Below are 25,957 nucleotides of genomic sequence, written 5' to 3'. Positions count from 1 at the left end.
ACAAGTGCTTTCCTCCACATCTGGTAAAGGTAAAGCTGACCTCACCACTTTGTGCCTGGGACAGGTAAACAAAAACACAAGGAGATTAGCATCAATTTCACAAGATCGGATGGAGTGACTACTGGCTATGTTTTTTGTTTTTTGGCCAGAAGGATTCTAACTGGAGTAGAAAGTTTAAAAAGAAACAAAACACTTTATTTCCTCCTTTCTCCCATAGTGAAACTTAGGATTGTTGCTTCTGGTTTGAGGTAGATAGTAAGTTACTGACATCCACGTGACTGCTTTCTGGTTGCTTTTATGATTACTAGAATAGAATTACAAATACTCCACTATTACTTCCAGTCCTCAGCCAGATGTGAATCCGCCAAGTTAAAGATGCAAACTTAAGATTCTTAAGAATTTTTTCTCACTACCTTTTTTTTCCCCTGATTGGTATATAAAAGACAAGAAGTGAGTACTGATTAAATTCTTTAAACCCAAAAATTAGTGAGGGTGGCACTACTTACTTTTGTATTTCCGAGACAAGTGTCCACTGCTACATAGGATAAAGTCCTGAGGTTTAGATTTCAGCTCTCAGAATCACAATCCCTAAAGAGGGTTCACTAGGAAGAAAAAGTAAAGAGTCTCTGCTCTAGAAGCATTGATCACAAACTCCAAATATTTCTAGTCCTCCTTTTTCAACCCTGAAGAAAAATATTCCTATGGCCCACATTTCATTTCTGATTTGGGACACCCCAAAAGGTCATTTTGAAAAGTGCTCTGCCTTTTCTTTCATATTAATTTTATTAGATAGTTCAAAAGGGACAATCTGCCAAATTAGATATTTTCATGTATTCTTTTGTTGAGTAAGTGCAATCATCTACAAATAAGTTTTCTATTAAAATGTACTCACAACACAGCTCAAAACAAAATGACTTTTTAAAATTAAGAATTGTTATATTTGAAAGAGGCTAACGTCAACTTACTGCTGAAAACACACACACACACACACACAGGATTAATTGGTTGAAAATTTCACAAGAATGGAAAATGTTTAATAAACTTAGAATGATGGGCTTATTAAACTATAGTGTTATTTACAGCCATAGTTCATCAACCACAAACACAATAATGTGTTTGCATGGCATGCTACAACAGAAGCTTTATTCAGTTCATTCAGAAAACATTGGCAAAATAAATTTCAGTTGCAAATTCACAGATACAAGCTTCAAAGTATAAAGCTGTATATAACAAAAAATACAGGTAATATTTATAACAATAACTTACAGATACAAACTAATGATACACTACAATTTCACAAAGGATTGTAAACATTTTGCACACTTGTCAGTCCTTTCTTTTAGGCAAAGTGCTCTTTTGATGACAAATAAATTAACAGATACACACTCGAGTGAACTATTTCCATACAATACAAAAAAAAGTTTTGATTTGTTTTCTTCTTGTAAACATAAGTTTTACAAAAAAATGAAGAATCAATAAAAGTGTCTTGCAGGCCAACTAGAGATACATACCTGGGCAGCAAAGTGATGTTGGAAATGCTTTGGATGTTAAATAAAAAATTAACATTAATATATTTTCAATGGTATTTTATACATAATAAATGACAAGTTTATATCCTTAATCATTTCTATCCCTGAAAAAAGGAATTAGGTATGACTTATTGGCAGTTGTGTCATTGAATGGGGTAACAAGGGCTGGAGTCCAAGGGTTGTTGGTGAATGAGCTACAAAATAGAAAGAAATTTGTGGATCAGTTTTGTAGGGTAAATAAAACTGATTTAAAAAACAAACAAAAAACAATCCAAGGCAATGTTCTCTCACTACTGATTTTATAGCTGAGGGCACCAAGCTACACTCATTCCACTGACCTCAGCAGGAGCATTAGCTTATTCAGCACAGTGAGTATAGTATTAAATGAGAATCCAGGAATGGTTTACCCCAAAATCTTTACTTGGGGTCACAAGCTTTTGCCACTTTACTGTCCTCCATCCATACCCCATTCACTGCACTTTACCCTGCAGCTAGAAACACGTGAGCTTTGCCTGCATAGACGTTGCTAGTTTTCATACGAAGGTGCCTCTATAGGGTGACCCCTGCCCCAAATTCTCATTTATGAATGCTGAACTGCCTCGTCCCTAAACATACATCAAAACACATTTGACTTGGGCAACACTATAGTCATTCATGTGAACACACACAACTTTAATCCTAGTGTAGGTAAATGCATCAATGGTACAGGCTCTGATTTTTTCTTTAATCAAACCTTAAAATGAACTTTCCACTCTCAGTAAGAACTATGTTGCTTCAAACCAAATGTCCCTCTAAGAGCAATTAAGAAAGCTGGACAAAATTTTTAGAAATCTATTTGAAGACATCTGAAAGATACCCAGGTAGTGAGAACTTGCAAAGTCAAGTCCCAGAGAAGGAGAGAAATAAAATGAGGCTACATTTCCTCCACAAGTTTGGTAACAATTTTAAAAGAAAAGGAGTGTGAGAGGCTGAGACATTTAGCAAAGTTTTCAGGAGTTAGACTTTGGGTGGTGGGGAATAAATATGAAAGATCAGGGACCACTGAAGAGAAGCCCTCGTTAAAAATGACAGACACAAAACAAAACAAAATGTAAGATTTTCTGGGGATCCCAAAAAGCTAGTTCCAAGGAGTAGTGACCCCGAAATACACCAGTCCTTGTGAGGACTGATGCCTAATTGGATATACAATGGAGAAAAGACAGTCTCTTCAATAAGTGGTGCTGGGAAAACTGGACAGCTACATGTAAAAGAATGAAATTAGAACACTCCCTAACACCATATGCAAAAATAAACTCAAAATGGATTAGAGACCTAAATGTAAGACCGGACACTATAAAACCCTTAGAGGAAAACATAGGAAGAGCACGCTTTGACATAAATCACAGCAAGATCTTTTTTGATCCACCTCCTGGAGTAATGGGAATAAAAACAAAAATAAACAAATGGGACCTAATGAAACTTAAAAGCTTTTGCACAGCAAAGGAAACCATAAACAAGACGAAAAGAAAACCCTCAGAATGGGAGAAAATATTTGCAAACAAATCAACGGACAAAGGATTAATCTCCAAAATATATAAAGAGCTCATGCATCTCAATATTAAAAAAACAAACAACCCAATGGAAAAATGGGCAGAAGACCTAAACAGACATTTCTCCAAATAAGACATACAGATGGCCAAGAAGCACATGAAAAGCTGCTCAACAACACTAATTATTAGAGAAATGGAAATCAAAACTACAATGAGGTATCACCTCACACCAGATAGAATGGGCATCATCTGAAAATCAACAAACAACAAGTGCTGGAGAGGGTATGGAGAAAAGGGAACTCTCTTGCACTGTTGGTGGGAATGTAAATTGACACAGCCACTATGGAGAACAGTATGGAAGTTCCTTAAAAAACTAAAAAAAGAATTACCATATGGCCCAGCAATCCCACTACTGGGCATATACCCAGAGAAAACCATAATTCAAAAAGACACATGCACCCCAATGTTCACTGCAGCACTATTTACAATAGCCAGGTCATGGAAGCAACCTAAATGCCCATCGACAGACAAATGGATAAAGATGTGGTACATATATACAATGGAATACTACTCAGCCGTCAAAAGGAATGAAATTGGGTCATTTGTAGAGACGTGGATGGATCTAGAGACTGTCATACAGAGTGAAGTAAGTCAGAAAGAGAAAAACAAATATCGTATATTAACACATATATGTGGAACCTAGAAAAACGGTACAGATGACCGGTTTGCAGGGCAGAAATTGAGACACAGATGTAGAGAACAAACGTATGGACACCAACGGGGGAAAGCAGCAGGGGGTGGGGGTGGGGGTGTGATGAATTGGGAGATTGGGATTGATATGTATACACTGATGTGTATAAAATGGATGACTAATAAGAACCTGCTGTATAAAAAAATAAATAAAATAAAATTCAAAAAAAAAATGACAGACACAAAACAAAACAAAATGTAAGCTTTTGGGGGGATCCCAAAAGGCTAGTTCCAAGGAGTAGTGACCCCGAAATACACCAGCCCTTGTGAGGACTGATGCCTGATTGGATTAAGTTGATCTCCCTCTGACCTAACCGCCTGCCAAAGGCAAAACTAAATCCTCTCTGGTGGAAGATATTAACCAGAGCCTCAAATTATTTATAGTTTTCATACCTAACATCTGAAGTGCAATAAAAAAACAACAAGGCAAATAAGACATGACTTGAATGAAAACAAAGAGGAAAAAACAATAGAACAGACCCACAAAATACTGGAGTTGTCAGATATGTCCTTAAGTGTAACTATAATTAATATAACAATTTTGTTAAGGAATAAAGTGATAAAATAGATAATTCTGGCACAGAAGTGAAAACTATATAAAAGAATGAAATGGAAATTCTAAAAACTGAAAACACAATAACTGAAATTAAGAACTCAGTGGATGAGTTTTACAGCCTAGACAGAGAGAGAATTAGTGAACTGGAAGATAGGTCAGAAGAATATCTAGACTGGAACATGGACGGTCAAAATGCTGGAAAATATGGACTTTTTCAATAAGGGTAGAAACCATACTTGAAGAGACAAAATCTGATCCTTTTGCATAGTGAAATACATCAAACTACCTATTCAAGAAGCATATTTAGGCACACTATACTAAAACTGAAAACCAAACATAGAGAGAAAAGCTGGGGAAAAAAAGAGATTCACTTTTAAAGGAGAAAGAGTAAGACCAACAGCTGACTTCAACAATAAGTGGTATCAAGTTAATTAACTATCTATATTCTAAACCACAGAAACAATGGAAGCAAGAAGACAATATAATTCATACTGCCAAAGTGCTGAAAGGAAACAGCTGCCAGCCTAGATTTCCACATACAGAGGAAAAACCATTTACAACTGCATCAAAACAAAAACTTACGAATAAATCTAACAAAACATGTGCAAGATTACTAAACAGAAAACTCTAGAATATAAGAGAGCATTTGAAGATGACCTAAATAAATAGAAAGACAGACTAAGATCATGGTATGGAAGACAATATTATTAAGATAGCAGTTTCCTACAAATGGATCTAATAGATATCAAAATCTCAATTGTTTTCTCTTTTTTGGTGGAAAAATTTATGGCAATACAAATGAACAACGAAGTAGGACAAGGTTGTACTACTGGATATCAAGAATATAGGCCTAGCATTATTTAAACAATTAGGTATTGATATAAAAATAAATAGACCAATAAAACAGAACAGAGGGTACAGAAATTGACACATAAATTATATGGACACTTGATTTATGATAAGTGTGGCACAGCAAAGCCGCTGAGAAATTGGCACTTTCATAAGCATAACAAAAACTTTGCTCCTTATTTTACGCCACATACAAAATTCAATTGTAGATGGACTGTAAATCTAAATGTCAAAGGTAAAACAAATTTAACAAAATTTCTAGAAGATAACATAGGAGAAATATCTTCATTATCTTTGAGTAGGAACAATTTCTTGAACAGGTCACAAGAAAAGCACTCCCCATGAAGGAAAAAAACTGATGAAATGAACTACATTAAAATTAGGAACTTGTGCTCAATAAAACATACTCTTAAGAGAGGAGAAAAAGCAAACCACTGAAGAGGAGATATCTGCAACACATACAATCATCAAAAAACTTATTTATATTCAATATATAGCCAAAACTAGAACAAATCAAGGAAAAAACAAAACAGACAAGCCAACAGACCAACAAGCAAAAGACATGAATAAGCTCTTCACAAAAAGAAGATACAAATGCCCAATGAAAAAATGCTCAGTCTCATCAGTGATGAGGGAAAAGCAAATGAAAATAATGAGATAACACTACACAACTAAATTGGCTAAATTAAGAAGTCACACTATACCAAGTGTTAGCAAGGATGTGAAGCACCTTGAACTCTCATGTGCTGCTGGTCTCAGTGTAAACTGGTTCAACCACTATTGGAAACTTTTTGGCAGAATCAACTAAAATTGAACATATGTGTAGCCAGGACCCTATGTTCTACTCCCAGGTATAGACCAAATCAAACTGTGAATTAACAGGCACCAAAAGGCATGTACAATAAGGTCCATCGCAGCATATGCATAACTGGAAATAATGCAAATGTCTATCAACCCTAAAGTGGATTGTGGTATATTCCTACAGTGGAATTCTGTATAACAATGAAAACAAACAAATCACTGATTCTTGCAACAATACAGATGAATCTCACAAACACTGTAGTTGAAGGAAGTGAGACACAAGAATACATTCTGCATGGTTCGATTCATATAAAGCTCAAAAACAGGCAAAACTAGAACATGATTTTAGAGGTCAACACAATATTACTTTGGAGGAAGAGGATAATGATTGGGAGGGGACATAAGAGAGGCTTCCAGGGTGCTAACTGCGTTTTACTACTTCATCTGGGTAGTACTTACATGGATATGTTCATTTTATTAATTCATCAAGCTGAATACTTATGTGTGCACTTTTCTATATGTATGTTTTGCTTCAATAAAAAAGTTTAACAAAACTCAGTAAACCCCAATCTAAAAATCTGAGTGTGAATACTTTCTCTGACCATAGGAAAATAAATTATTTAAATAGTTATCAGGAGAAAACAAAGAGAATGTTTTTCCTAAGTTAAAATCAAGCACTATGAGTCATTATCAATATTTGTATTTTAGCCGTAAGGTGAGTGTTAAACTTGTCCCTTAAAAGGCAGTCACCGAAATAAGAATGTTGGGTAGTTCTCCCTACTACACCCACCCCCGACAATATTTTTCAGCTCCTACTGAGGTAATAGTTAAAAATGTGAATAGTATATCAATAATATACTATTAGAAGGTACCAGAAGTTGATTGCTTGGGAGGCAGCTGTTAAATATTAGGATACCTACCATCCATGTAACTATGCAGCGCTGTTAACATTGTCCCATCTTGGGGCACATAGGCAGAATAAGCCATTTCTTCTAACATGGGTGGAGACAGCCTGGAGGGCGGGACCGCTGTGACTGGGGCAGAGGAGGAGTGATTAGGACTGACGTGTTTCTTGTGGCGTGCTCTACAGTTCTGAAACCACACCTGAGGGAGGAGAAAAGCAATGTAGCTATGTCACATCATCAGTTGAGTACATTACCAGTTCAGTTTACCAAGGAATGCAACCTCACTCTACCATATAAGCGCAGCATAAATCTAAATAAGCTTTCTAAAAAAGAATTCTGTGGACACAAGAGAAACAATTTTGCACAGTTATCAATGGTCATTTTCTTTGCCCAAATAATAATTATTTGTTGATTTACTTAAAAACTGATTCTATACTAAGCCAGCATCTTCCAAAATAAAAATGGGCTAAGGGATTCAAAATTCCAGAAAAGTTTCCTTGGTTTTACTACTGGCATTTAGGACAAAAAGGAAAACAGAAAAAGTCCTTTCATCAGAAAACTTTAAAAAATGCACTACTAATTGTATTCTCAGACACCTGCTGGACTTATTTTAAATCGTTTTTCAAATGACTAAAATCCCTACTGAGAGCTTAAAGCTTTCTACAAACCTCTTGATTCAGTTATTCCAGTCACACTGTAACCTGCTGAGTTCAATTTCTCTTAGTAAATACATAGGCTATTCTCTAAGAAGCAGGTTAAGGTTAGGCTTATAATAAGAAACAACTAGTGATATTTAAGCAGAATAAAATAACAAACACATCCACTGGTGAAACAGTTCACCGAATGTAAAGAGCTAACCAGCCTGTTGTCCACTCTATCACAGAAATAAAGGAAGCATATTCTGGGTAAGCAGAGTTTTATGTGCAGGTCAGGGTAAGTAAGGCTAGACTGCCCAGATTGCTTCCAGTATCTAAGCTACATGCATTTGAACTCCCTGCTCTTAGATAAAACTTGTCTACAGAGTGTTTCTCTATTAAAATATTATAGTATTTATTTACTATCACTCAGAACAATTCTGTCATAAGAAGACAGAGAAGTGGAGGGATAAAAACATTAAGGAAATTAGGGTAAGAACATTTGGGGATCAGGGGAGAAGGCTAGGGGCATAAGTCTCTACCTAGGGCTGGTAGGTAGGTACTTGATGGCACTAGGGAATCAGAGCTAAATAATGTGGAACAGAAGGAAGCTGCAAAAAAGATTTATGTGAAAAAGTTGCCCTGATATCAAAAGGCACACCTTGTCCTTGGGACTCACAAACAGAAGTCTGCAAAGTATAAACTCAAGGGGTTAAAACCAAAGGAACAGAAACCAATAATACAATGGCGTCTGAGCACGTGGCTGAGTGGTAGCACCTGAGGTATATTTCAGGAACAAGCTTAGGCATGTATCAAGAAAAAGGAGTGAGAAGTCACAGCCTTCTCCCCCTTCTTCTGGAGCGTTAGTTAGACTCTTAGGTACCTATACAGAGACTTTACCCAAAGTCTTCAGTCACAGTTCCTCCAGAGGCTCCTTAACAGGTGCCACTGCTGTCACCCACCCAGCCAAGAAGACACACTCACACATTCTCCAACTTGTAAGCAGGAACTGCTGCCACCTGCCTTTTCCCCTGACAGTGCCCGGAAGACAAGCACCCCAGAGGACTACATATAACCTAAAACACATGGTGCTATGATTCCCAGAGTTTCTTCAAAGTATCTTATGTCTCCAATAAATTATATATTGGATGGAAACTGTTCAGTTATTTTTAAAAATCTCAGACTTTGTAAATAAAGATGAAGAAAGCATGACATAAACAGTAGAATGACTACCTTAATGCTAATTCAAATAGCTCCTTGGAAAGATCAACAGGTAATTAAGCAGAGAGAGGTTTGAAAACACAAAGTGTCATGTAACTTGCACAGCAAAATATAGTTGAAGATTCCAGACATCAGAAAACAACTTCTGACATGAGGGCTACCTAGCTTCAGGAATAAAATGCAGTCCTTTTGACTCTCCTCACTGACTTAAAATTTCCTTCTTCTGCTTTCAAACCTCTAACAAGGGTTAAAATTTCTTATGAGCAACATACTCTTTTAAAAAATTTGAATTCTAAATTGTAAAATACATAAGCTGAAAGCAGGCCATGTAGACATTCTGCAAAAGAAAAGACTAATGCATAAGATGAATCTCTCAGAAAACCCAAAGAGTCAAATACGAGAATTTAATGTATGAAAAAGATGGAACTTTAAATTATTGGGAAATCAGTATTGGCATAATATTTAGAGGGAGCTGGCTAATAGTTTGGGAGAAAAGAAATAGAAAACTCCCTACTTTACAACATGTTATCAAAAGTCAATTCCAGATAAATTAGGGTTTAGGTGTAAATAATTGCGACCATAAATGTTTAAGGAAACAAAAGCCAATGTTGATATACTCTCTAGGTGGAGCCAAAGCTATGAGAAAAAAATATTAAGAGATTTGAATACAAAACCATGTAAAATTTCTATGTGGAAAAAGTAAGTGAAAGGGAAACTGATAAACTATGAAAGTTTAACTATGATAAACAATAAACATCAGTACGATAAAGAGAAAAGAAATAACCCAATAGAAAAGAGCACTAAAAAATACAAATTTTATTTTCAAAATAAGCACACGTTAAGGTTTACTGACAATAAAAGAAATATACATGAAAACAATGACATTTTCTGACTGCCAAATTGGAAAGGATGTAAAAGAATGACAGTTTTTAGGATTTACGTGCGTTGGGGAAAGGGAAATTTCACACATAGGTCCTGGTAGAATAAATTGGTTATGAACTTCCTGCAAGGCAATTTTTGTACTATCAGTCAAAGGCCCAAAAATGTTCTATCTTTTGACTCAACAATCCCACTTTTAGAAATTTATCCTACGGACACTACCGAACAAACATGCAAGGTATACACACAATGTTGTTCACTACAGCATTTTTATGATAGTAAAAAATTGGAAATAAACTAAATAAATTGTGCTATGCTCAATATGTGTAGCAATAAAAATGATGTAGATCTTAATATGGAAAGCCAACTTCGAGCACACTGACTGGAAGAAATAGCAGTGTTTTATCATGTTTCTGTAAGATACACAATTCATAATTCACCTCTCTGAAAGGGTATGTTAACAGTGATTGTATCTGAATGCAGAGTGTGAAAAGTAAAATCATCCATCTTTATTCTGTGATTTCAGCTCAGTGACGATCTGCTCTGTTATAATGTCTCACTATGCAGACTTTAGCTAGTAAAGGTGAGACCTGTACTTACACCCTGTATAAGAACATTACTTCTACCTAATCTTTGGGTAGCCTAGTTTGCATATCAGAATCAAGGCCTAGTAATCAAGTCTCTTTTCTTTAACTTTTCTAAAGTGTGCCCAATGCTAGGAAGTAGGCTAGGCGAAGAGGTTATGACTACGATTTGAGATCACTGTAATTAATCCTTCAAAAATACTGTGACGCACTATATATTCGAATTGCTAGTACTCCTTCCTTTGCCATCTTATCAAAAATATTTAAATTCAATCCTCACATATTAAAAGCCACCATCCAACAGCATATTCTCCAAGTTCTAGTGCTTGAAATGAAGTTAACTTGCTCATAATACTGGTGACCTAAATACCTGGAAATTACATGACAGATGTCTGTCTGCAGTCCTTATTTCTTCAAATAATAAGAAAAGCTCTCAGAAAACCCTCCGTTTTCCTTTCCTTCCAACTTCAAAATAATCTAAAACATAATAATCATGAATCTGACTTAGCTACAGCAGTCACTGTCATTGAACGTATAGAGTCTTAGATTACAAGGACACCTCAGACCATTAAGTTTGAACTACCTCAACAAAGGAAGCTTCACTTCCAGGTACAGGGACTCACTACCTCGATGGTAGCCTATGCCATTTTTGTAGACTTACATACTGAGAAAATTCTTGATAGTGAGTGAAATCTGTTTCTTTCCTACATTCCCTTGCAGATACCCAATCCCGCTGCCTGTGGGACAGCCTTTCACATACGTTTAAAGACACCTATTCTGTTTATACTGTTTATATTCCTTCCCTTACCATCTCTGGATCTTTTTTCCAGATAAATATACCTGTTGCTGTTAATACCAGCACATAATTTCTAGACTTTCATGACCTTAACCTTCCTGTAAAGGGGGCACTCTTTTCACATTGGTTCCCTGTTAGTCCCTTTCTAAAATTTGGCACTCTGAAACAAACACAATACCCTGGACATTTGAAAAATACTGAGGTCACGGGACTTGCCTTTTCAGAGAGCCTCATTACACTGCACCCAACCAAATCCACTGGGAATCTAGGTCTTTGGAGAAGATACAGTATCATCAAGTCTCTCCCACTGACTTCTTGGTATAAATGATTTTTTAATTATGAAATACTTCAGGCTTAATAAACTAAAGAATAAATACCTGCTTACCAATCACCCAATTTAAGAAGTAAAACATTATATGTGCAGTGTTGGACTTAACCTTTTTCTCCCCACTGAACTTCATCTCGATAGTTACAGTCACTAGCATTATTAATTCTTTACACCTTTTTTAACCTTAAATATTATTTTAAATTATTTTCCACTTCCCTGATCTGAAGGTAGTAGAAAATCTTGACACAGTTGACCACTTCCATCTTGAACCCACCTAACTCCTTGGCCCTCCATGATGCTTCTATACCAGATTCATTCCTTGATTCTGACTGTAATGGCCCAATTCAAACAGCTCTCTCCATAAAGTCCGTTCTTCCCTTTTTATTGTCCGTGATATCTTTTGAAAGGATCTTACCCAATTTCATGGGACTGGATCTCTCTGTTTGAGTCCTGTTCATCCTTAAAATACCTGTTTATGTGCTCAACTGCTACCATCGTTATCTGATTATCACATCTAGAAGGGAATTCATCTCCCTCCCAACTACCAAACCCGTTTTTAAAAACACCTATAATATTTCTGTCAATAGCACCATTCCCATGGATACTTTGACTTCAAATTTAAGAGACATCTTTGATGTCTCTCTGCTTCCCCATTACAGTATCCAGTCCTTTTCTTGTCCCCATTACAGTATACAGTCCTTTTCTTGTCTCTCTAGCATCCAGTACCTGCCATCAGTGTTCAGTCAATAAAACGTTTTCGGATGAATTCTAGGCCACTACCTCAGTTAAATCTCTTTTCAAAAAAATTACTATTTTGCTGGGCATCACACCTAATGTGTCAATTTCTATGCAGCCTCTCCCAACTCTAATTCTTCCCACATACTGTCACCAGACCTTTCTTCCTAAAATCACGTAAAATCTCTTCCTGCTCAGAAGAGAACTCTACATGTACAGCCTCTCCAAGTTCAGCTCCAATAATTCCATCCCCCCACAATCTGCAAACATAAATCTTATCTGTCAACAGATTTGCTCTAACTCATCCTTCCCTAGTTTTGTTTACATCACTCCCTCTACCAGGATCTTTAACAAAGGCCATAGATATCCCACCTCTTGCCCACCCCTCCCCCACTCACTCACATACACAATAATAGAAAAGTAGAAAAAAATTCTGGCCTCAAAACCGGATCTAGCTTGGAACCACAGCTGTCTTTTTAGCCTGAGGATCCTTAGGGTTGCTCTGAGCAATGAATGAATGGTCAACAAATGGAAGCCTAGACCAAGCAGGCTAATTATCAGGTTTTAAAAAAATTGATTCGAGTGTGAAGAGACCTAAAATGGCAAGCTAATGCTTTCATATTTCTTCACAAGACAAAACAATGACAACAACAAAAAACAAAACAAACCCCCCCACAACAATTTACACTTTTAAAGACCTAGAATAACTGGATTGTTTGTTTTTTTTGATATTGAGCTCCATGAGCTGTTTGTATACTTCGGAGATTAATCCTTTGTCTGTTGTTTCATTATGCTAACACGCATATATGGAATCTTAAAAAAAAAATGGTACTGATAAACCTAGTTGCAGGGCAGGAATAAAGATGTAGACATAGAGAATGGACTTGAGGACGTGGGGTGGCAGGGCGAAGCTGGGGTGAAGTGAGAGTAGCATCGACATACATACACTATCGAATGTAAAATAGTTGGCTGGTGGGAAGCTGCTGCATAGCACAGGGAGATAGGCTTGGTGCTTTGCGATGACCTAGACGGGTGGGATAGGGAGGATGGGAGGGAGGCTCAAGAGGGAGGGGATATGGGGACATGTGTATGCATATGGCTGATTCGCTTTGTTGTGCAACAGAAACTAACACAGTATTGTGAAGTAATTATACTCCAATAAAGATCTATTAAAAAAAAAAGCTAAACCCAGAATTACCATATGATCCAGCAATTCCATTCCTAGGTATATATCTAAAGGAACCGAAAGCAAGCGTTCAAACAGATACTTGTGTGCTGATATGTATAGCAGCATTATTCATAATAGCCAAAAAGTGGAAATGACCCAAATATTCGTCCATGGACAAATAAAATGTGGTACATACACTGGAATATTATCCAACCATAAAAAGGAACGAAGTACTGATACATGTTACAACCTGGATGAACATTATGCTAAGTGAAATAAACCAGATACCAAAAGGGGGGGAAAAAAAAGACCTAGAACTTTTAACATCTCTTGATTAACCTTTAAAATAATCACCTGTATCACACGTCTGCTCAAGCCTGTCCTTTCTGCCAGTTTCTGGAGAGTCTGTGCATCTGGGTTGTTGTCCTGAGCAAATTGTGCTTGCATAACCTGTTTTTTAAAAAAGTGTAGGTGGTAAATAGCTAAAAATAAGAAGCTCAATCTTATGCATTTTGATGACAGGAGAGATAAGACATGCACAAGAAAATGGGATACTTGCATTTTATTACTTGAAAATCAATATGGGGAAGTATGTATAAAAAAAGAATGCATATTGTGTACATTTATGCACAAGTTGCTATGTTGAAATCTTAAAAAAAATCTATTTCAACATAAAAACTTGTCTCAACTATGCTGTTAAAAATAAGCTCACCTTTTCTTCCATTCTGACAACCCACAAATGCATAATAGTATAAGTCTCTTTACTATTTTTTCCGTTTTGTTAAAAATTGCTAGCATTAGAAAACTTAAAAAAATATTTTTTTAATCTTCAGCCTCTACTGAGCAAAACAGGTTCAAGGCCCCTACCACAATTTTTATCAGTCTGCAAAAGTAGACAGTGCAACAGATGGATTCCACTTAATTGTAATGACTCCATCATTAATTGTTTTGAGCACTTGCTCTATGCAAAGGAACATCTGGGATCTTAAAAAGAGACACCCATCAGCCCATTGAATAAGAATTTCCTGAGATCTAAACATTTATAGATGGAAAAGCTCCCAAGTGATTCTGGTCTCAACTTCCTAGGAGAAGATATACGCATGCCAATAATTAGCAACAATACAAGCTAAAGTGAGAGGTGAGGAGTTGGGGTGGGGGGAGGGAGGAGTACCAGAATAAAAGCACACACCAAGGGCTTTGGATTCTTTCAGAAAAGGAAATCACGGAAATCAAGTGGGATATTTGAATTTTATTACTTAAAAGTCAATAGAGGGAAGTATTATAAAATATAAAGAAAGTATTATAAGAATGAGAAAGGGGAGTCTGGCACCCAACATGATTGTGCATGTCTGTGGGCATGTGATGGGGGTAATCTACCTAATGACCTTAAGTCCTGCTGACCTCGACACCATTTCCAGGAGGCAATATTAACTGCATTCTCCACTATGCTCCTCATATAATACTATCTTTTGCCACTGCACTTGTCACTGGGTAGCTAACTAATGTGTTAGCAAGTCGAGCTCTCCATAGCAGATAGTGAAGTTTCTTGAGGGCAAAGGGACTGTCTTATTCTTCATATCCGCAGGAGTTAATCCCCCTTCCTGTCACACAGTGAAGACTTTGTGACGGAATGAACCTCGACAATGTGAGGAAAATCTGAAGATAGCGTGGAGAAAAAGACCGATGTTGTTCCAGGAAACCTTATGAAGTTTACAAATTATATAATTTTTTTCAGTTAAGTTCTCGCTGATAGTGACTCTTCCAGAATAAGGTATTCCTGGCTTCCTATCCAACTACACTTGTCCACACGCTCGCTGTAAACAGCACATGTATTTTTTCTTTAAAAAAATGGGCAGAATCAGCCTAAAAGTTTATAATCTCGCCCAGCTCACTTCTTTCTTCCTCTCCTACTCCAAAAGTGTTAACTTTAATATCTTTATGTACAAATAGAGTTGTGTTTATACGTAGTTGAGCATGTAACATCCCAAAGAGAAAAAAGAGTGAACAAATTAATTATGTCTTTGTTTTTTAATTTTTCAAGCAGAAAAGCTGAACAGATATTTGAAGATTTGTTTGTAAGGCCATTATTGATAATTTATAAAACAAAAACAGCATGCTTTTCACAAATGCATTTCAAATTCACAAGTTTAATAATGGAAGTAAATTACATTTACTAAAGCAATTTCTCATTAAGGAATAAAGGAAAACTTAAATCAACACTGATGGTTTAAAGCTAGAATATGCTAAAGGAAAAGTAAGATGTGTTCATCAGTGTTTAGTCTCACAAAAGAACCCTTCTAATTTTAACTTGGTTTCATTACTCTCTGGTCACTAATGATGCCAAAACCCACCCTACTCCTTTTCTGAGCTCTTTTAACATGGTCAAGGAGCAAGCCTCTGTAGACACATCATTTTAAGGCCAGAATGTCTACCAGAAATGTGAGGAGTCTGCATAGTAGCAGCTGACCAACTTGATCTGAAAGCAGATTAAAGTAGGTGCTAACCCTGGCATGTTTAACATTAATAATCATTGAGCAAATACTTCCAATTACAATAAGCAAACCATAGTATTGCCAGAACTTTTAAAATACAATTTATACAAATGAGACAATATTTGAAATATTTTTGCTAACACAAAATAGCACTCTATTCTGAAAGTCAAACTACTTTTTCTTCCCATAAGCTTCTAAAGAAGAATTTGGGAAATTTGTTTGTTCCTCTCATTTTAAGTCGTATAAGTCCAAACCAGGTAGTCTATGAATAGTCTTGACTTACTGATCGCCTATATTTTATTGTTTTGCTAAATTCAAGCACTACTTAAATATATTCAGCTGTCTGAAAAGTAGGACAATTTGACAATGAGGTACACTGCCTGATTTATTAGAGGTTCTGGCAACGTATAATGATTCAACTTATCCTAGATTCCTAAGCTACAAAGAACACTTGAGGACAAGGATTGTGTCTCATTTGTTTCAGCCATTCCTGGCACAGATAGATGCTAATAAATACTGAATAAATGAGAACATGCTTTGAAAGTATATAACTTCTGCTTTCATTTTTAAAAACCTATGATCCTGATATAAATTTTTAAAACATGATTCAGGTCACATTTTCATATAATAATGCATGGCTTAAATAGTTTATGCACATTTGTAATTTAAAACTATAAGGCTATCTACAAGATTCAGAATCTCACTCTTGTTTTAGCTGCCACTGCCATTAAGTGGAACTTTGTTAAGGCACAGTTCTACTCATGGTCTCCTGGGAGGCCAAGCAAAATGAAAAGACCAGAGGTTTGGGGAGCAGGGTCCAAATCTCTTCTCTGCCATTCCCTTGGTGGTCTGCTCTGGGGGAGTCCCTACACTTCTTGGATGAGGCTACCTATATCAAGGAATTGTAAGAGATAAAAGAAGATAATGTAGAGAAAATGTCTGGCATAAGACTTGGTATACAAAGACCTCCACAAATATTATTCCCTTTCTATTTAATTAGTGCCTCTATCTTCCTATATGAGATTGTATATCTACCTAAAGTGGTTTCAAATTTTCAGTATCCTTTTACTAATAAATTTTTATATCAAACTAAAGCTATCAACCTTATGATTATTAAAGTTACAGCCAGGCTTTCATGGAAACTGCCCACTTTATAAACAGAACATATTTATATTAGAGATTATATTTTAACTCAGACACCTTTTAACTACTGGGTATTTTGCTGCCAGATCTCCCACAGCTATTCATATCTCCTAACCTGGGGCTTTACGTGATCTTCATTACAACCAAATGAGGCACCCAGAAAAGCAAGGTTCAAACAGATATCTCTTTCAACTGCCTTATCTTTCATTTCCTACTTACTGACCATGCAGTCTATGCCTAAATTAAGAAATCAAAAACAATCTTTTGGAAATTTTTTAGAATAGATCTAGATTTTAATGCTAGATTGCTTCCAATGCCATTAAGTTCCCTTGGAATATTTGTGTCATATCAAGGCTTCTTTCTTAATCATTCTCAAAATAAAAATCCTCTCTTTTACTGCATTCATCTTAAATACTGCCAAGTATTAGAATACTATAAGTGAGTTTTCAAAATATTACCTTCATTTCTTAACATTGTATAAATATCCTTACAAGTCTGAGCTAAGATGGATACTATGTGTAAAGCACCCAGCTATACATGGTAGGCGCTTTACAGATGTTACCTCTCCTTAACATAAAACAAATATTTCAGTCACATTAATCTTTTAGAAAATGTGATTTCTTTATCTGAAAAAAAATGCCAGAAAGAATCATTGTATGCGTAGACTTAAATATAAAGCAAGGAGTAATTATTTCATTCCTTTCAAAACAATTTGTATAAACAGAACTTATGACAATTATATTAAGGGCAACTAAGTTGAAAACAATCCCTCCCTTTTCAGGGAACATAATGAACCTCTAGCATCAAATTATAGAATTACTCCCTCTACCCTCTTTAAAAACAAGAAGGGTCTACTTGATTGGAGTCAATCGGTAGACTCCTATTTATGGTAAAGCGTTTACAATTCTTTCCTACTCAGAAAATGTACAATCTTGTCCATTAAAAGACTCAATGTGGTTTGTTAAAAAGATGAACACATTAGTGTCCCACAGACCTACACACTGAGCGTCTCTTTCTGTTAAGAGTCCCCAAATATTTTATCTTCTAGCACAATTACATGTAGTAATGTAAATGCCTGGGTTAAAGTAATTTTTATCAGGAAGTCAGAACAGATCAACATTTTGTTTCCACTTTGATGTAAATGCTAACAGACCCCAGGGAGACGAACTTGAATGACGAGTTCATATCACATCATGACTCTCAAAATATTGATAAACAATATTTAGGGCAATGTTTTCATACATCTAACAAGTTAGTTTTCACAAAAAGCACAGGCTAACCTTTTGGAAAACAAAAATGTTTTAAGACACCATAGAGATTATTTTTTGTTTGGCTTTGTTAGTTTGGGTTTGGTGGTTTTTGTTTTTTTTTTTTAGGTGGGGAAGGGCTTCAAAAACTCATAAATTCATTGTCATGTCTACCTGGAGCTGATCTGCTGTAAAGCTTGTTCGAGCTCTTTTTGCTGGTTTTGGATGATTGACATCTTGCTCTGTGAGGAGGGCGCCTTCGACACTAATCCCATTACCTGCATTTAAAAAACACACCATTCATACAATAATAGGTTGTTGTATGAACAATCATACAATAATAGGTTTCTTGCATCTCTTGGCTTGGTATGAAACTGTATACATCTAGTTTGCCAAATCCCTTAAGTTTTAGAACATACTAGAAACATACTGTGGAAACAATATTCCATCTGTAGGCTTGTATATTTAGTCAAAAGTGTACCAATTTGGAAGTGCACATCTAAGGCTCATCCTTACAAAGGCAAATACAAGGAAACAAATGGTTACAAAAGCAAAACAGAACCCTAAACTCAAGGCTGCTTCCTGAGAATATGGCACCAGGCGAATACATATGCCATGGCTTTTCTTGTAAATAAACAGATGGAGACCATCACTAACAGTAGAGGGCTTAATGAGTTTCACCACAATTACACTGCACAAAGTAATGCTTTAAGACGACCTTAGGAAAAATCGTTATTGTCCCTGTGTTCACTGTCCCAAAAGATTCAAAAGTATTTTAAGTATATATTTACCATTTTCCACTTCTCTTTTTAAATTATCCAGCATGCAGTCATAATGCACTCTGCAGAGGACTTTCTCTTCCACCAAAGCAAACTCCTCTCCTGTGGAAAGTTGCCTTTTGCAAGAAAAGCAGGCAAAGCACGCCAAGTGATAGACATTCCCCTTGGCCCTCCGGACCCAGTCAGTAGAATGGATGTGCCTCCCACAGCGAGAGCAGCGAGTTCCATACCTTCTACATAAATAGAAGGGTGGGAGGTGAAGATTTTAATGCTTGGTGAGATATTCATCAGTCTAAGATTAAATTAACACATTATTTACTCATTGGCTTAACCCAAGTATTTAAATCTTTTGAAAAGGAAACAGGAATCAATTATTTTTTAAAAGTCATATGGTACACAATCGAGACTTGAGATGGGATCATAATTCAAACCTGTTTATAAAATAAAACCTTCTCATTGTTACTCTAAAGGAGAAAAGGATTTTTTTTCTTTTAAAATAAATGACATAGGAGTTTCAGTATCCTTCTTGTAACAAATATCAGTGCATTTATAAATTACCTAGAGACTCAACACACACACACACACACACACACTCGAGACTGAAACCTAAAAATACAAAAGCATACCATTGAAGATATAAATAATGACGTCTTAAAACCAAGTTGAGATAATTAGAAAATGCTCTAAATATTTTTTTAAAGTTAAAACATTTTAAATTGATATTATCAAAGAATGAATAGAACAGAAATTGTTCACTCTGGTGTGAGGAAACCTCAGAAACCTCAGTGAAGGAAAACTCAGAAATGTTTCCTTTGGTGAACAAACTGTTGCAATACCATCCACAAGAGAAGGGGAAATATTACCTAAAGCTTTTAGACACATATCTGGACATTAAATGCAAGTTAATCTTAACAAAATGCCAGATGTAAAGATTTCTTTTTTCTCTCAGTCCTAGTGACCAGACACTCTCTGTCATATCTCCTACCACAATTGCAGTCATAACCTGGCATATCCACATTAAACTAGATAAGTATAGAGGTATTGCCAGTTTTTAAGTTAATCTGAAAAACTGTATCATAAAAATAAATTTCAGAATATAATAAAATATGAAGTATAAAAAAAATCCTGAAGAACTAGACTTTCAATAAGTCTCTGAAACCAAACATTTCAAGGGGCTTTAAATTACCAAAAAAAAAAAAAAATTAAGATTAGCATATCTTAAGTGAAAGAGGAGGCAAACTGCTACTATTTTTGAGGAAACAGAGAGCAAACCTAATGAGAAATATATGTTTTGGGTAATTATAAAATTCTATGACTTTATAAAATAAAGGACTCTGGATTTCATGAAGTGCTTTAAATTACCTAGCAATTTTATTCAAATCAATCACTAAACTCTCTTAAATCAGGTTTTGAAATTGAGTATAAATAACATAATTAGTATTACAAACTACAGTATGTACTATTAACTTCCCAATTTCACAATGAACATTCTTCTTCGTTTGGAAATGCAAATGGGAAAAAATGTGATAATTTTCGAAAGTCATGCTTAAGGATGATTTCAATTTCAAGATAGAATTTAATTCTTAGTGGAGAGCTATCTTAGAAGAAACTTTACATTTAAACTATTATAAAGAGACCATGTGGAGAAAATGTTACATTTAATATCCTAGGCAAATACAGTCTCACAAAGCAAAGATCAAAGAACGGACAAAAGAAATAGGATTTTTAGGCAGAATACGTAATTAGACTTGGTGTATTTCCGATACTGGAATGGTCACTTCTTCTGAATAATATGGTTTAATCAGTTTCCAAACTGCTGGCATTTTATAGGTATATTACGAGGGGTCATTCTATAGTAAACTGGAAAAAGCACAACAAAACCTTGATTGTTTTTCCCCCATAATTACTTCATTTTTGTCTTGCTACTCCCTCTGAACAAAGGGCTTTGTTATAATAAGTCATCTTATATTTCATACTTTATATCTCTGCACAGCAAAGAAGTTCCCTGTTTTTAATACCTAAAACTTTCATTCGCCAAAGTGGAAATAATTATTTAAAATTAATTTTTGTATACTGAGTTCCTAAAACACATAAGCATGCTAATTTTATTTGTTTTAATACAAATTATACCTCAAAAATATGAAGCATTCTCATTTTGAAATCCATTGTATAAGAAAAAGTGGGCTTCAGTAAATAAAACTGGACAAGAAAGGCTATTTACAAAATTCTCTTTGTGTAATACCTTCTTGGAGTATCTACTTACTAAAAAAAAAAGTTTCGGTGTACCTGAAATAATCAAGTTTGCAGAAAATGTCTTTGTCTTTAATATAACAGCTGGTATGCCTTCCTAAGGAGGTCCTGCAGACACTACAGGAGAGACACCGAACATGCCAGCACAGGTCATTCACCTGTGAAGAAGAAGGGGTTAGGATGAAAAGCCATTCTAATACCACACACTTAAGAGTATCCTTCATTGGTTTTCTGTATCAGGCAATTTTAAAAGCTGGCCTCTTAATATTTTAACACATGCTCTGAATGTTTCTATCTAAGAGGTGTCATTTACACAAATACGCATCTAGATATATTCTCTTTTAGACCTCAACCAGAAAATCACAGCAGCATGTTATACACTTTGTGTTTAATTTTTAAAATATACTTTTGAAAAATTCAGGTTTTTTTTTTAATTGAGTGTCTATTCAGGGTTTTTTGGTTTGTTTTTGCTTTGTTTTGTTATCGAACGTATATGAACACAGGGAAAATTTTGGCCACTTTGAAGTCCTACATACTGGTTTTATATTTTTTTCCTTGACCAAATTCTTCCCACCGTGAAACATGGTAGCTAAAGAATTCAAGCCACATCCCTTCTCAATCTACTTTTTAGTTAAAGTGAGAAAGAAAATGGAAAAGAAGCTTTGTAAGAAATACTTACCCGTGTAAAGAAGCCAGGCAATTCATTTTACTTACAAAACAGAAATTCCTAAGGTAGATTTAAACGTTGAAATGGCCAAAGCCCTGGCTCCCGTCTAACATTAAATAATCAAAACAAAAAGCATTGGTAACCCTACTTTAATGATTTGGTTACTAGAGGAAAAAAATAAATCTATTATAAGCAGTTCTAAAAAGGTACCCAACTATTTGCCATTTATACTTCAGGAAGTAAGACATTAAATGCTTTGATTTAATTTAATAAATCACAGCACTTTATATTCTACATAGGAGCATGAAACATTGTCAAATCAGGGGACAGATCATAAATAGCCTTACCTTAAACTGTTGCTATCATAGTATAAGCGGCACATCTTTAGCCTTCAAAAACGAAGATGTGTATTGAATTCAATTTGCCTGTAATGCAGGCTCCTAAATTTTGCTCTTGTTAAATGGACACAAGAACTAGGCTTATGCTTAATTAAATTTCATTTAAAACAACGGCAATGATGCAAAAACACCAGTTGTACTCTACAAATGGATCTAATGCCTAATATAAGAATTAGGAAATTGGAAAAATGGGAAATTGTGAAATACAGCTTTTGCTAAACTATTTCATAATAAAGACTATCTTGTCCAATGATTCTATCATATTAGCGTTACTGTTCAACATATTTTTCTGTGATATGAAATATAAAGGGTCCTTCGAAGCTGAAGAAAGTTTTACTGGCTTCTAATTACAGTTATGTGTCTCTTTCCAAAGCACTAATGAGAGTATCATTTTAGTGAAATTTTAAGTTTTGGTCTTGCTATAAAAGAACTACATGCTCACCATACAAGAAAACAGGGAAAATAGCAATAGGAAACAATAGGGAAAAAAATCTGAGGAAATCGAAATAAAAAAATTAACAATGGTGAATGCTGTCCTATTAATTAGAGATGCATTTTCTTTCTATTTTTTTCCTCAAACAGGCCCAATTAAGTTAAAGTGTAGAAATACAGGTTTCCTTTAGTATTCCACTGTTTAAGGCCTTCTGCATTTTGATGTTATCCAGGCTCTTTTTTTTTTTTTTTTTTAAGCAAGGCTAGATGCAGGCTTCAGGGCAAGAGTCATGGCCATTCTCTAGTTCCCTAAAGCCAGATGTAACGCCTGGTTTGCCACCCTTCCTCAAAGTTTACTTAAAAAAAAAATCTCCTTCATCTTCCATTTCTTTTCCAGAGATGAAAGTAAGGTGAACAGAGAAAATTCTGGCGACTATAAACCTTTCCTGATGGCTACATTGATCCAATCTCTGTATGTATACATATATAGGACCAAGTCAGAAAAAAAATCACTCAAATGACAGGACACTGAAGTATTAGATGGGGCAACAGATGCATCTAACTCCTCTCATGTTTTTTGTTCTAACTCCATTTAACTTGCCTCACAATATGGTGTTTTTCTATATTAAACAGTTATACCCTCAAATATTCTATTAGGTCTAACAATTATTTTTTCACCAGTGACTCAAATTGAATTCAAACTTATCTGGAAGAATAAGCACACAAAATGGGGGCAAAAAAGTTAAGAACTCAGTTTTTAATCATAAAGTGTCAAACTTTTGTTAGAACTAGTTTCCTATATAATAAGCAGCAGCTAGTTTTCTTGTACATATACTAATATGTACAAAAAGGGGTGGACTAAGACTGTATGTAGAAGACTTCATTGAGAGGACTCTGGTCCTACTACAAAGGAAAGCTTTAAAAGACTCTTCAGATAACTTACATTATTTTATACAATACACATATATAACATATAAACATATGTTAACATATAAAAGATGAACACTAAAAATGATTTTATCTATTCCAGAGGATATGTTGAGTCACTTTATAATAACTTTTTTCTTTATCCTTTCTGCTGTGTAGTGGATCCATTACAGATCCATCAAGAAACATTCTTAAAGATTAAGCTAATTACTGAGAGGGCTCATTGAAAATAAGAAACTAGGTTTGATCCAAAAGATGGTTTTTAAATATCCAAAAAGGCTCAGGTGTGGAAACACTGGAATGGGAATCTTAAGAATGCAGATTTAAAGAGAAAGCCAGCTTTAAGAATCAACCACCAATTAAGTAAATTAGTCACTTTTTAAACGTTTTCACCAAAACTCCTTTTGGTGCTTTATCTGGGTTGTATCTACAGGGTATCATTCCAACTCCCCAGATGAAGCAGCTTTGTATGTTAAGGGAGAAATTTAAAGAAACTCACTAATTTGCTTTCTGAATTCATATTCTCCATAATGAATTCTTTTGAAAAACTGGGGTGGGGGGAGGTGAGGAGAATAGAAAGTGAACTGGTTTGCTACTAAGTCAGTGTAGGAGAGATCATTATTTTAAATAGTGGTTTTAAAAAGCTATTGAAGTTGAAATTCCATGGTATTAGAATTAAGACACAAGGGACTATGATCCTTCATGCAATGACATGGGTAACTAGCCTGCCAGAATTTGTACTCCAAAACTCCCCCACAGTATCTTGAGAGAAGTAAAACAAATCAAGACAGTCAACTCTCAAACCACCACTTGAAGCACTTCATCCCAAGTATTTTTCTTTCTTTCTGTTTTGTATAAATTTACATCAATTTCCATTTTTTTCCACTAAGCAATGAAGATGACATTAACAAAAAAAAAATCATTCGGTGGCCCTGAAGCATTAAACCTTAATGAGAGGAGGAAGATATTGAAAATGGTTTTCATTTAAATGCTACTACGAACTTTTACTCTGGAAAAGCCTCAGGTTAGTGTAAATAAACATAAGACTAAAATATCTATCCAGAAAAGACCCTTTAAGGCACTTGACAGTGGTTCTCACCAAAGGAGACACTGAAAAGGGTAAATCGATCAACATATACAGACCTGGAGTCCTCATAAGCAGGCAGACGTGTGGGTGTTATTGGGGGTGGAGGGACCATAACCCGAGGCTCAGTAAAAATAATCGGGCAGGACCCTGTTTCCAGAATGGGTAAGCATTTCCCCACTTCTGTTCCTCTACAAGTAGGTGGCTAACTCCAGCACATCCACCCAGGCTATCGGCACGTCTAGACCAGGATGGGTCACACGTAAGCAGTTTTGCAACAGCGGGTATTCTAAGATTTCTTCTCCCACTCTTTCCCACCGCATAGAGTTGCCCCTGACTGGGCCATAGTGCTGAGAAAGTCTACAATCTCCAGCGAAAACGAGTGGAAAAGAGAGGGAAAGTAAACTTTTCTCTTCTCCCAGAGCTCTCGGGGAACCCCGCTGCCCCTGGGCCTCGCGGCTCCGCCCTACCTTGAGAAGGTACTTGTCCACGATCTCCAGGCCGCAGCTGTTGCACACACACTTGCCAGGGGGGCAGACGGAGCCCGAGGCCATGGACCGGGGCGAGGACGACGGGGACAGTGGGGCCGAGGAGGAGCACGAGTCCTCGTCCCCCACTCCCTCGGGGCTCACCTGCAGGAAGCCACGAGGCGCGGTCTCAGGCGGTTCTAGACCCCTCCTTCTCTCCCCATCCCACAGACCCACGGGGGCTCCCTCACAGCCTCCCCTCCCTTACCCCAAACCACCCCTAGTTTCTGAGGTCCCGCTTCTCGCCCTCTCCCCCCGCGTCCATGCTCCCACCACGCCCCCGCCGGGGCTGCAGACGACTGACCTCAAGGACCTGGGGCGCCTGGCGGCCCTGCGCAGCCCGCCACACTGGCTCAGCTTCTCCCCCCGCCCCAGAACCCCTCTCCACCCGCTCCCCGAGGGCCCAACTGCGCCCGGGGAGGAGCGCGGGGACAGCAGCCCTTCGTCCTTGGGCTGCCTCCCCACGGCCCGGCTCGCCGCCACCCGGGTCCCTACCCACTCACCAGTCCCTCTTCCCCGGCGCCTTTCCGAGTCCTCCCGGCCGCCAGGGCTGCAGTCCGCCCGCACTCCTCCGACATGAGCCCCTGGCACTGAGGAGGTGAGGGCGGGGAAGTGGGGAGGAACAGAGACGAGAAGTTCAGAGCCGGCACGTGCGGCCCAGAGCTTCAGCTTCTCCGCACGCGGGGCGGACTAATGAAGGCCCACGGCGCTCCGGGCCGCACGTGCAGCCGTCTGGGCGCCTGGGC

General features: G+C 36.7%; 1 protein-coding gene across 1 annotated transcript; it reads right to left on the bottom strand.

The window, feature by feature from the left end:
- Window positions 1-1,060: 1,060 nt before the first annotated feature.
- Window positions 1,061-25,801, bottom strand: LHX8 (LIM homeobox 8). Its single transcript, XM_067712802.1, has 8 exons — window positions 25,715-25,801; window positions 25,155-25,316; window positions 21,213-21,334; window positions 18,939-19,159; window positions 18,322-18,425; window positions 13,620-13,715; window positions 6,935-7,118; window positions 1,061-1,723 (listed from the first exon to the last, which is right to left on the bottom strand). The coding sequence occupies exons 1-8, from the start codon at window positions 25,787-25,789 to the stop codon at window positions 1,647-1,649; spliced, it is 1,041 nt and encodes a 346-aa protein (XP_067568903.1). The 5' UTR covers window positions 25,790-25,801; the 3' UTR covers window positions 1,061-1,646.
- Between the last annotated feature and the right edge of the window lie 156 nt (window positions 25,802-25,957).

The sequence above is a fragment of the Pseudorca crassidens genome, chromosome 2 (assembly GCF_039906515.1).
Source record: "Pseudorca crassidens isolate mPseCra1 chromosome 2, mPseCra1.hap1, whole genome shotgun sequence".
NCBI classification, from domain to species: Eukaryota; Metazoa; Chordata; class Mammalia; order Artiodactyla; family Delphinidae; genus Pseudorca; species Pseudorca crassidens.
Note: the sequence above shows the minus strand (reverse complement) of the source record. Positions and strands in the feature narration are given on the sequence as shown.